Genomic DNA, 13,663 nt, shown 5'->3' with positions numbered 1-13,663 from the left:
ATGAAGATATGAATTCAAACAAGGATAAATTACTTTGTCCATATTCCCGCTTTACCCCCAAGTTCCTTTTCAAAGAGTGGGTCGGTCACCTCTGCTCTCTAATGGTGGCTGTGTTGTTAAGAAGTAGTCATGAAGAGAACACCCAGTTTGGCACTGCTTTGCACTTCAGAGAGATCCTGCTGTTAAATTATTTATTTTCCAAACAGTAATTACTGGAACAGAGGGGCTTGGATGCTGAAATACGTGATTAGTGAGAGCGCATGCGCACCACGGAACCCAACCCCCGTCGGCCCTACCATCTATCCCATCCCTTTGTCCTGATTACAGTAGTACACAGCACCTCAACCAGATGCTCCTGGGCCTCCCTCTCCTGTAGTAGTATTACTACTACCGTCATAACATGCTTGTTCACTGACTCTATTTACCGGAAGAACATGCCAGAAGTGTCAGTGGAAAATGTCCCAAATGGGGCCCTTTGCAATGAGTCGAGAATGCTCACAAAATCAGTTGTCTAAGCTGCATTCTGACTACCTCATGTTTTCTGCTGTCTAACTGTTGGTCTTCATCGCGAAAAGCAATTCCAGTTATGTATAAAACAAAGACAGACAGAAAAAAACAAGTGCCTTCCGTCGTATGTTTAAGTACAGAAATATATTGCCATTTGCCTCTATTGACGCCGTTTGGATTTCATGTCAACATTAATATTGACGTGTGTTTAATTCTGTGATTGATGTTGAGATGTGTGTTTGAGGTATTTTTTTACTTTTTTTATCTGACCCTGCGTAGTAGTAATCAGTGGTCTTGTGGTCTTGTCATTAATGTCATTAATTGAGATCTCCATGTGGCTGCTGGTGGGGCCCCATCTTCGTCATCGGAAGTCACCTGTTGACTACCTGCAGACTGCACAGTGCTGGGTGTGATTTCACTGTGGGAGGGGACTGATTCTAAACTTGGCTCCAACACTGCAGATGGATCTGTCTCTGTTCCTGTGTTGTGTTACCATCAGCAGCCCTGTGTGCAGCTCAGACGCACTCTGACTGGAGCACTCCCCACTGTCTGTCAATCACATCTCATAAGTTTTGATATTTTATCACCCTGATGCAACCTCGTTGCTGTTTGTTTGGCCGTCAACTGGTTTGGCGCAGGGCTCGGCATCTGTCGTGGGTCTGTGGCCTGTTGGGGACTTGTCACTGCAGGTGTGAAGAGAGCGTCTTTGTGGAGAAAGGTGTCGAAGACAGGCTCTAAGGCCTGTCTCTTCTTCCTGACACAGAAATTCACTCTTGAGATCATAAAATCACCCATCTGTCTTTGTGTGGTAAATGTATAATATAAATATTTATTCAGTAACATCTGAATGGACAATTTACATACTAGGTCTTAGTTTCATGGTACATTTTATGTTTACAGTATGTTAGTATCTCACAAAGTAATCAACCAAAGAGCAATATTACGCACAAAGAACCATGCACTGTACCCAAATATCAAAGATCAATTAATTGTAACAATGTGTTAGTAAACAAGACATAAACAAGACTATACTATTACCTCCCAACTGAAACTTTAACACTTTTTAGATTTCTGTAGTTTTTTAAACAAATAGTACTAATGAATGGCCACTGGACATGCAGTTGACTAAACATATATTCTTGGTACCATTTGAAAGGAAACACTTTTTGTGGAAATGTGAAAGGAATGTAGGAGAATATAACACATTAGATCTGGTAAAACATAATACAAAGAAAAAAACTAATGTTTTTTAGAATTGTTTTGTACTATCATCTTTGAAATGCAAGAGAAAGGCCATAATGTATTATTCCAGCCCAGGTGCAATTTCAATTTTGGCCACTAGATGGCAGCAGTGTATGTGCAAAGTTTCAGACTGATCCAATGAACCATTGCATTTCTGTTCAAAATGTTGTACCAGACTGCCCAAATGTGCCTAATTGTTTATTAATAACTTTTCATGTTCAAAACTGTGCACTCTCCTCAAACAATAGCATGGTATTCTTTCACTGTAATAGCTACTGTAAATTGGACAGTGCAGTTAGATTAACAAGAATTTAAGCTTTCTGCCAATATCAGATATGTCTATGTCCTGGGAAATGTTCTTGTTACTTACAACCTCATGCTAATCACATTAGCCTACGTTAGTGCAACTGTCCCGCAGGGGACCCACCAATCCTGAAGAAGTTTTAAGCCTGTCCTGGATCAGTAAGCACTTTCAAATTGAGATTCTATTGAGCATGCTTTTTAGTTCAGCACTAAGCTTAATCTATGTCGGGGAAACCAAGTGTAACATCTACCATTACTAGCATACTGATCTCCTCCTCTCTTGATGCTTGGGGTCTCTGCTGTTCCTCTCCTTCACCACCCTGTGTTCTCCTTATGGTGAGGGAGGAGTCTTCAGAGAGTTGGTGGAACCGCCCTGGCTTTCACCTGCAGTCCCCTGACCCATCCACTAGAGAACACACCGAGAGGAAACACAGTCAGAGAGATGAGCATAACCAGGTTATATCAGGAAAGGGAATACAATTTGACAGCTGAATTGCACAAAGAGGGAAAGAGTCGGAGGTGAAATCTAATTTCGGTAAATAGAGACTGTGAGGCTGAAGTCACAATGCACTCTGTAGTTTTAATTCATTTTACAAAAAAAATGGCCTCGGTGTGTGTAGACCCCCTGTGGGTTCTGTCGTGCCTCTGTCTGAAAATCAATTGTCACCGAACTGTGTCTCTGAAATTCCTTCTCCGTTTAATAGGAAACATACTCTAAATAAATTGTCTTACTTTCAAGAAACACAAAATCAGTAGCAAATAGCAAACATTTTTATTTTTTGCCCTTTTTTCTTTTCCTCCTAGATGGAATTTAACAGCCCAAAAAAGCAGCCCAGGGGAAGAGAGAGAGCGAAAGAGAGATGTAAGCACAGTTTAAATGGCTGTTTTAGCAGCTCTGTGTAGAGGGAGCACAACCTTGGCTCAAGTGGCCTGGGATGTGAATTATTGATGAGAACTGTCTGTGGCCTTGAGGGTCAGCGAGTCTTGCACTAAGATTTCAAAACACCAATCCATGAAAAGATGCGAGCGAAAATAATGAAAAGTCAAGTGTGTGTGTGTAATTATAATAATTAGGTGGGTGCTTATTTTTGTCCGAGTGTGTGTATGTGTGTGTGTGTGTGTGTGTGTGGTTTATGGGTTATTAAGCCTTATATTCAAAGAGCATCTTTCCATTCTTGAACACAAATAAGCTATAATCCCGAGTTGGAGTCCTCTCCTATGTCTTCTTCAGCTTAATAGGAGGAACAGGGTAGTATTCATTAGACGAAGACCGTGGCAAACAGTTGCAAAACATTTTGCAATGGCAACCGTTTACTCCCAAAAAGTTTATATTGGACAAATTCAGGAAGGTCCCTCCCCATATCATTTTGTTTGATTCTGTTTGCTTTTGTTTGGCTCTGTTTGGTTCCAAGTGAATACACCCCAGGGCTCATGACTGTGCAGCTACAATGATATCCAATGACAAGCACTTCAGTTATGTCATTGTGTAGGCAACATTACTGTTCCAATTTCTGCTTTTAACCTCTCAGATGAATATGAAAGGATTTTGTGTCAACAACTCCAAATAAATGTTGATCTATTTCTGGGGTCCATTAATGACGGTCGAGGAGTAGTGTTTTTAAATAGCAATGAAGCCGCCTTCTCCCCTCCTCTCCCACTGCAGGAATGGATTGTTCTGATGATGGCACAAAAACAAGTCAAGCAGACATTTGTTGTATGTAATCCTGCTTGTGTTTTATTGTCCCTATTCAAGCTAGAGAAGTGGCGCTCTACCGCTTGCTGTCTACTTACACCTTGCTGTCTACTTACACTTGAGATGTGTGGTCATAACGTCAAGGATAAACCTTTGACAGTCTTTCTTCTTCCATCACTTTATGTGTTGACTCACATAGAAAGACGGAGGGAGGGAGGGACACACAGACGGATGGATGAATGGATGGATGGACGGCACACACACACACATACACACACACACACATACCTCTACCAGGGGGTGCCAGTGGGCAATGGGCTTGCGGGGGTATGACAGCATCTCGTTCCAGTGGTCTCGGCCCAGGCTCTCCGCCTCATTGCCCACCCTACACACTCCAATGACCTCATTGTGACCTACACTGTGAGAGGGGGGAACAAACATATCGTCATTTTAAAAGCTTTTGTTGCCATAAATGCACTCCCAGTCATGTTTTTGATTTAAAACCATGTTGATTTGTGCACCTCTACACGTTTTCATTTAATAGGTAGTCCATTTGTCTTACAGATAGATTTAGAAGCCCTGTAGTTGTGCATATCCTAGTGTATTTTCTGTCCAACATCGTGTTCCTTCGTGTAATTATGATACTGATGTTCGGCAGACAATATTTAACTCCTCAAATATTTACTCTGAACAGCATAAGGAGGAAAAGAGTCTGTACTCTGTACTCTGTGCTTGTTCGTCAGTATTTTTGTTTTGTAATGTTGTTTCCTCCTCTCTTGAATGCCAGCTGCTTTCCAGGCCAATGATCAACTAAAACATGTTACACTTAGGGAGTCTCAGCTATGTGCTTGTATAGGGGAGGAAACAGGATAATAAAGGTGACGAGCTCAGGGCAAGGATTTATTTCCAGAGAGACATCAGGAATTGTAACATACTCTGTTTCACGGAAACATGGCTCTCTCGGGATATACTGTTTGAATCCATCCAGCCAGTTGTGTTCTCAGTTCATCGCACAGAAAGGAATAAATATCTCTCCGGGAAGAAGGGTGGTGGTGTATGTTTCATCATTAACGACTGTTGGTGTGATTGTGATAACATACAGGAACTCAAGTCTTTTTGTTCAGCCGACCTAGAATACCTCACAATCAAATGCCGACCGTATTATCTCCCAAGAGAATGCTCTTCGGTTATAGTCACAGCCGTGTATATCCCCCCTCAAGCCGATACCACGATGGCCCTCAAAGAACTTAACTGGACTTTATGCAAACTGGAAACCACATATCCTGAGGCCACATTTATTGTAGCTGAGGATTTTAGGAAAGCAAATTTGAGGAAAAGGCTGCCGAAGTTCTATCAACACATTGACTGTAATACTCACGTTGCTAAAACACTCAACCACTGCTACTCCTACTTCCTGGATGCCTACAAGGCCCTCCCCCGCCCTCCTTTCAGCAGATCTGATCATGACTCCATTTTGCTCCTTCCTTCCTAAAGGCAGAAACTCAAACAGGAAGTACCTGTGCTAAGGACTATTCAAAGCTGGTCTGACCAATCGGAATCCACACTTCAAGATTGTTTTGATCACGCGGACTGGGATATGTTCCGGGTAGCCTCCGAGAATATCATCGACGTATACACTGATACGGTGACTGAGTTTATCAGGAAGTGTATAGGAGATGTTGTACCCACTGTGACTATTAAAACCTACCCTAACCAGAAACCGTGGATAGATAGCAGCATTCACGCAAAACTGAAAGCGGGAACCATCGCATTTAACCATAGCAAGGTGACTGGGAATACAGCCGAATACAAACAGTGTAGTTATTCCCTCCATAAGGCAATCAAACAGGCAAAACGTCAGCATAGAGAAAAGGTGGAGTCGCAATTCAACAGCTCAGACACGAGACCTATGTGGCAGGGTCTACAGACAATCACGGACTACAAAGGGAAAACCTGCCAAGTCGCGGACACCGACGTGTTTCTTCCAGACAAGCTAAATACCTTCTTCGCCCGCTTTGAGGATAACACAGTGCCACCAAAGCGGCCTGCTACCAAGGACTGGGAGCTCACCTTCTCTGTGGCCGATGTGAGTAAGACGTTTAAGCATGTTAACCCTCGCAAGGCTGCCGGCCAGATGGCATCCCTAGCCGCGTCCTCAGAGCATGCGCAGACCAGCTGGCTGGAGTGTTTACGGACATATTCAATCTCTTCCTATCCCAGTCTACTGTCCCCACATGCTTCAAGATGTCCACCATTGTTCATGTACCCAAGAAAGCAAAGGTAACTGAACTAAATGACTATCGCCCCATAGCACTCACTTCTGTCATCATGAAGTGCTTTGAGAGACTAGTCAAGGATCATATCATCTCTATCTTACCTGACACCCTAGACACACTTCAATTTGCTTACCGCCCCAATAGATCCACAGATGATGCAAATGCCATCGCACTGCACACTGCCCTATCCCATCTGGACAAGAGGAATACCTATGTAAGAATGCTGTTCATTGACCACAGCTCAGCATTCAACACCATAGTACCCTCCAAGCTCATCATTATCTTGAGGCTCGGTCTGAACCCCACCCTTTGCAACTGGGTCCTGGACTTTCTGACGGGCCACCCACAGGTGGTGAAGGTAGGAAAAAACACCTCCACTTCGCTGATACTCAACACTGGGGCCCCACAAGGATGCGTGCTCAGCCCCCTCCTGTACTCCCTGTTCACCCATGACTGAATGGCCACGCATGCCTCCAACTCAATCATCAAGTTCGCAGACGACACAACACTAGTAGGCCTGATTATCAACAATGATGAGACAAGGAGGAGGTGAGGGCCCTGGGAGTGTGGTGCAAGGAAAATAACCTCTCAACCAATGTCAACAAAACAAAGGAGCTAATTGTGGACTTCAGGAAACAGCAGAGGGAGCATCCCCCTATCCACATCGATGGGACGAAGGTGGAAAGCTTCAAGTTCCTTGGCGTACATATCACTTACAAACTGAAATGGTCCACCCACACAGACAGTGTTGTGAAGAAGGTGCAACAGCGCATCTTCAACCTCAGGAGGCTGAAGAAATTTGTCTTGGCACCTAAATCCCTCACAAACTTTTACAGATGCACAATTGAGAGCATCCTGTCGGGCTGTATCACTGCCTAATACGGCAACTGCACCTCCTGCAAACGCAGGTCTCTCCAGAGGGTCTGCCCAACACATCACCGGGGGCAAACTACCTGCCCTCCAGGACACCTACAGCACCGAATGTCACAGGAATGCCAAAAATATTATCAAGGACAACAACCACCCGAGCCACTGCCTGTTCACCCTGCTATCATCCATAAGGCGAGGTCAGTACAGGTGCATCAAAGCTGGGACCGAGAGACTGAAAAAAAGCTTCTGGTCCCGTGTGGCTCAGTTGGTAGAGTGTGGTGTTTGCAACGGCAGGGTTGTGGGTTCGATTCCCACGGGGGACCAGTACGGGAAAAAAATGTATGAAATATATGCATTCACTGCTGTAAATCGTTCTGGATGAGAGCGTCTGCTAAATGACTAAAATGTAAAATCTGAAGGCCATCATACTGTTAAATTCTGTTAAATAGCCATCCTTGCACATTAGAGGCTCCTGCCCTATAGACTTGGAATCACTGGCCACTTTAATAGTGGAACACTATTCACTTTAATAATGTTTACATATTTTGCATTACTCATCTCATATGTATATACTGTATTCTATCCTATTTTACTGTATCTAGTCTATGCCACTCTGACATCGCTTGCCCAAATATTTATTCTTAATTCCATTCCTTTACTTTAGATTTGTGTGTATTGTTGTGAAATTGTTAGATACTACTGCACTGTTAGATATTACTGCACTGTTAGAGCTGGAAACACAAGCATTTCGCTACACCCGCAATAACATCTGCTAAACACGCGTATGTGACAAATAATATGTTATTTGATTTGTATACAGCAAAGATACTGTCCACTCAAAAGCGTAGTTTCGGAGTCCTTTTCAGTGCATCATAGTCACCACAACCTTGCAGGCTATTTGCAGAATAAAAAACCTAAACTGCTGTCATAATGATAGGAAGTTCAGTTCATAAAAAGCGTTGCAAAACAAAATGTATTTACCGATCGTAGTCCATCACTGCTATTAGGAGACTGATCTGATCAATGTTCTCAGGAGGGACATCAAATACTATGGCTTCGTTGTAGACTGGATTCAGAGTGTTTCGCTTGGTGGATGTTTTCCTCTTCTTCAATCTCCGTCCCTCACACATCAAAGACACCTTCACATAGGGATCTAGAGAGAGTTGGGACACAGTGGAAAGGGTAAACCCACGGAGTAACACATGGGATGCATCCACACAGGCCTCTGGTCAAAAGTAGAGCAGTATACAGTTGAAGTCGGAAGTTTAGACGCACCTTAGCCAAATACATTTAAACTCAGTTTTTCACAATTCCTGACATTTAATCCTAGTAAAAATTCCCTGTCTTAGGTCAGTTAGGATCACCACTATTTTGAGAATGTGAAATGTCAGAATAATTGTAGAGAGAATTATTTATTTCAGCTTTTATTTCTTTCATCACATTCTCAGTGGGTCAGAAGATTACATACACTCAATTAGTATTTGGTAGCATTGCCTTTAAATTGTTTAACTTGGGTCAAACGTTTCGGGTAGCCTTCCACAAGGTTCCCACAATAAGATGGGTGAATTCCGGCCCATTCCTCCTGCTAGAGATAGTGTAACTGGGTCAGGTTTGAAGGCCTCATTGCTCGCACACGCTTCTTCAGTTCTGCCCACAAATGTTCTATGGGATTGAGGTCAGGGCTTTGTGATGGCGACTCCGACACCTTGACTTTGTTGTCCTTAAGCCATTTTAACACAACTTTGGAAGTATGCTTGGGGTCATTGTCCATTTGGAAGAACCATTTGCAACCAAGCTTCAACTTCCTGACTGATGTCTTGAGATGTTGCTTCAATATATCCACATATTTTTCCATCCTCGTGATGCCATCTATTTTGTGAAGTGCACCAGTCCCTCCTGCAGGAAAGCACCCTCACAACATGATGCTGCCACCCCCGTGCTTCACGGTTGGGATGGTGTTCTTCGGCTTGCAAGCCTCCCCCTTTTTCCTCCAAACATAACGATGGTCATTATGGCCAAACAGTTCTATTTTTGTTTCATCAGACCAGAGGACATTTCTCCAAAAAGTACGATCTTTGTCCCCATGTGCAGTTGCAAACCGTAGTCTGGCTTTTTTATGGTGGTTTTGGAGCAGTGGCTTCTTCCTTGCTGAGCAGCCTTTCAAGTTATGTCGATATAGGACTCGTTTTACTGTGGATATAGATGCTTTTGTACCTGTTTCCTCCAGCATCTTCACAAGGTCATTTGCTGTTGTTCTGGGATTGATTTGCACTTTTCGCACCAAAGTACGTTCATCTCTAGGAGACAGAACGAGTCTCCTTCCTGAGCGGTATGACGGCTGTGTGGTCCCATGGTGTTTATACTTGCGTACTATTGTTTGTACACATGAACGTGGTATCTTCAGTCGTTTGGAAATTGCTCCCAAGGATGAACCAGACTTGTGGAGGTCTACAATAATTTTTCTGAGGTCTTGGCTGATTTCTTTTGATTTTCCCATGATGTCAAGCAAAGAGGCACTGAATGTGTAGGTAGGCCTTGAAATACATCCACAGTTACACCTTCACTTGACTCAAATGATGTCAATTACCCTATCAGAAGTTTCTAAAGCCATGACATCATTTTCTGGAATTTTCCAAGCTGTTTAAAGGCACAATCAAGTTAGTGTTTGTAAACTTCTGACCCACTGGAATTGTGATACAGTGAAATAATAAGTGAAATAATCTGTTTGTTAACAATTGTTGGAAAATGTACTCGTGTCATGCACAAAGTAGATGTCCTAACCGACATGCCAAAACTATAGTATGTTAACAAGAAAATTGTGGAGTGGTTGAAAAATGAGTTTTCATGACTCCAACCTAAGTGTATATAAACTTCCGACTTCAACTGTATAGGGAATAGGGTGCCATTTCGGATGCACACATGGCCTCCTCAATAGTTATGCTCCATTGATATGTTTCGTCATGGCTTCTACTCACTGGGCCATATTATTAAAAGACTGGGAGACAGAAATGACCATTCCATTCGATATACTAGTCTTTCATATAATTTATCCATCCAGTGATGACTAAGCAGAATCCACATCACATTTGTATCCCAGTCCCCACAGGAAGGACCCCCTACCTGAGGCTCCAGTGATGTCCATGGCTTTGAGGTTCCTAGCCTTGATCATTGTGATGGTCAGCCTTCCAGCCGTTGGTAGGTAACACAGGGAGAACATGAGATCCCCCAAGTCCACATTGTCCTACAAAGCAACGAAAACATCAGTGAAATGTTTTGTAACTGAATGTCTCATGATGTCACCTTGTTGCTCTGGCTTCGCTGTTAGAGATTCTGCTGGTTTACAGTGGACTATGTGAACAGTCGGGGTCTCAACTTACTGTTGAGAGGTAGAATAATAGAATGCACAACGTGCAATTTCTAAGGTTGGTTGTGCATCAGCAGTTTTCATCTTGTTATATGTCACTCATTGACAATCACTCAATTTACCCATGTCAGTAAAAAAAAAAAAAATGTATTGGGACTGCTTAGTGTACTTAGACTAGCCAGCTATCTGAACTTGCTGAATTACTGACCGGGCACGCAGCGCACGTGACCAGAGGCCCTGACCTCCAAGGGGCCCCGATTGATTTTATTAGTTTCTCTCATTCAGATATCATATTAACATGGCATAAGACATGGCAAAATGTGTAGAATTTCAGGGAATTAGCTGTAAAATTGCAACAACAAAAATAACAGTTCTGTAAAGCCAACAGATTTGTTTACCTTTTGTTAATAAAAATATTTTTTTCTGCTAACAGATCCCTCTGTACTTATTAAATTATAGTTTTTAATCCCGATGCTAAGTTTATGTGAGTAAATGTGTAGCGGCTAATTATATAACTACTTTAATAGGCTGTGTGTTTGTAGATCGACTGAGGAAATTGAAGTTACAGCAACCAATGTGATAATCACTGGGGTAATTGTCGCTGGTTTTTGCTGGCTACAGCCCTGCGTATGTAAGTGAACAGGAAGAGAAGCGCTCCAATTATCACCTCTGAAAATAGCATGTCTGTGAGAGAGTGGTGTTCGTTAGACACAAGCATCACTCACAAGGTTAGTTACCGGCATGGACTATGAAGGCCACGAGTCTCACCTCCAGTTGAGGCATGCATCTCACGTTGTAATGTAACCCTGACAAACCTGTTACCCCTGTAAGTTTCTCTCAGCTTGAGGTAGGAGCGGGAAACACCCAACATAGTTAAGATGCAGACTACTGGACCATAAACTTGGTCAGAGCCCCTGGTTTTAGAAACAGGGAGCCTACTGTAAATAAGCAGCATCTCCAGGCTTGGCTGACACTAGCCTGACATCTGAATTAGTCTTTGTGTGCGTGTGCATGCCCGTGTGTGTGATCCTCAGCCCTGAGCTGTACGGGCCTGTTATAACAGATCATTCTCCCTGTGTGAAAGTTCCCATTGGCAGGCCCCTGGGCTCAGTGGGAAGCCCCAGTATTCTGCATCAGCAGGAAAGGTCAGTCCAGCTCTCCACAGAGAATCACTCATTATCAGGTCTGGCTTGGTCACCAGCCTGGTCAGTGGTCAGTCCCAGTCTCACACAGACACAGCCTCCCCGAAAAGCTATCTAGCTCACACCCTGCTGAAGCTTGTTTGCCAGGGCTATCAGGTTCTGCCTAGCTGCCATGGGTTTGACAAGCCCATTGTCAATAGTGGCAACAGGTTTTAGTTCTCCAAATAGCAGAGGTGTACCAGAGTTGTCCCCCCCCAGCTTATGACGTGTTCATATCCTGGGTTGGGGGCCCCACAGTGACTGTGCTCTCTGTGGGTTGGGTTTTACTAGGGGGATATGTTCAATGATGAAGTTATTAATGAAGATTGAATACAGTGCCTTCGTAAAGTATTCAGATCCCTTGACTTTATTCACATTTTGCTTCGTTACAGCCTTATTCTAAATTGATTAAATAAATACAAATCCTCACCAATCTACACACAATACCCCATAATGACAAAGCGAAAACAGGTTTTGAGAAATGTTTGCAAATGTATAAAATGGGTGCTCAGGTGCATCCTGTTTCCATTCTACAACTTGATTGGAGTCCACCTGAGGTAAATTCAATTGATTGGACATGATTTGGAAAAGCACACACCTGTTTATATAAGGTCCCACAGTTGACAGTGCATGTCAGAGCAAAACCAAGCCATGAGGTCGAAGGAATTTTCCGTGGAGCTCCGAGACAGGATTGTGTCGAGGCTCAGAACTCGGGAAGGGTACCAACAAATTGCTGCAGCATTGAAGGTCCACAAGAACACAGTGGCCTCCATCATTCTTAAATGGAAGAAGTTTGGAAGCACTAAGACTCTTCCTAGAGCTGGCCGCGCGGCTAAACTGAGCAATCAGGGGGAAAGGGCCTTGGTCAGGGAGGTGACCAAGAACCCGATGGTCACACTGACAGAGCTCTAGAGTTTCTCTGTGGAGATGGGAGAACCTTCCAGAAGGGCAACAAACTTGGCAGCACTCCACCAATCAGGCCTTTATGGTAGAGTGGCCAGACAGAATCCACTCCTCACTAAAAGACACGACAGCCCGTTTGGAGTTTGCCAAAAGGCACCTAAAGACTCTCAGACCGTGAGAAACAAGATTCTCAGGTCTGGTGAAACCAAGATGCAACTATTTGACCTGAATGCCAAGCCTCACATCTGGAAGAAACCTGTCACCATCCATTCAGTTAAGTATGGTGGTGGCAGCAACATGTTGTTGAGGGTGTTTTTTAATGGCAGAGAGATCCTTGATGAAAACCTACTCCAGAGCGCTCAGGACCTCAGACTGGGGCAAACGTTTTCCTTCCAACAGGACAACGACCCTAAGCACACAGCCAAGACAATGCAGGAGTGGCTTCGGGACAATTCTCTGAATGTCTTTAACCTGTCTGGGCTAGGGGGCAGTATTTTCACGGCCGGATAAAACATTTACCCGATTTAAACTGGTTACTACTCTTGCCCAGAAACGAGAATATGCATATTATAGTAGATTTGGATAGAAAACACTCTGAAGTTTCTAAAACTGTTTGAATGGTGTCTGTGAGTATAACAGAACTCATATGGCAGGCAAAAACCTGAGAAAATTCCAAGCAGGAAGTGGCCTGTCTGAGAATTTGTAGTTCTTCTTTTGATTCTCTATCGAAACTACAGTATCTGTGGGGTTACGTAGCACTTTCTAAGACTTCCATTGGCTCTCTAAAGCCTTCAGAAAGCGGATTGAGGCGTCTCCTGTCTCTGGACAGAGTATAGTAGCTCAGTTTCTCAGTGGTCTGCCTGGTGACAAAGAGATTGGATATGCGCATTCACACGACCACACAGTTTTTTCTTTTCCTCTTTGAATGAATACACTATTGTCCGGTTGGAATATTATCGCTATTTTGTACAAGAAAAATACCATAAAAATTGATTTTAAACAGCGTTTGACATGCTTCCAAGTATGGTAATGGAACATTTTGAATTTTTTTGTCTCGAAATGCGCTCCCGCATTACCCTTTGGATAGTGACCTGAACGCACTAACAAAACGGAGGTATTTGGACATAACTATGGATTATTTCGAACAAAAACAAAATTTATTGTGGAAGTAGCAGTCCTGGGAGTGCATTCTGACGAAGATCAGCAAAGGTAATACAATTTTTCTAATACTAATTCTGAGTTTAGTGTGCCACGAACTTGGCGGGTGTCTGAATAGCTCACCGTGATGGCTGAGCTGTGTACTCAGAATATTGCAAAATGTGCT

At 43.3% G+C, this 13,663-nt stretch overlaps 1 protein-coding gene across 1 annotated transcript in view; it reads right to left on the bottom strand.

The window, feature by feature from the left end:
• Positions 1–1,316: 1,316 nt before the first annotated feature.
• The window catches only part of LOC106573278 (synaptotagmin-9), a 50,487-nt gene continuing 38,140 nt past the window's right edge, over positions 1,317–13,663 (bottom strand). The window contains exons 4-7 of the mRNA XM_014148186.3: positions 10,012–10,132; positions 7,873–8,044; positions 4,034–4,163; positions 1,317–2,458 (exon numbers count right to left, since the gene is read on the bottom strand). Of these exons, the coding sequence (XP_014003661.1) occupies positions 2,384–2,458; positions 4,034–4,163; positions 7,873–8,044; positions 10,012–10,132 (498 nt within the window). The 3' untranslated portion in view covers positions 1,317–2,383. The remainder of the gene's footprint in view (positions 2,459–4,033; positions 4,164–7,872; positions 8,045–10,011; positions 10,133–13,663) is intronic.

This window comes from Salmo salar, chromosome 16 (assembly GCF_965601325.2).
Source record: "Salmo salar chromosome 16, fSalSal1, whole genome shotgun sequence".
NCBI classification, from domain to species: Eukaryota; Metazoa; Chordata; class Actinopteri; order Salmoniformes; family Salmonidae; genus Salmo; species Salmo salar.
The sequence above is the reverse complement of the archived record's forward strand: the minus strand, read 5'-3'. Positions and strand labels throughout refer to the sequence as shown.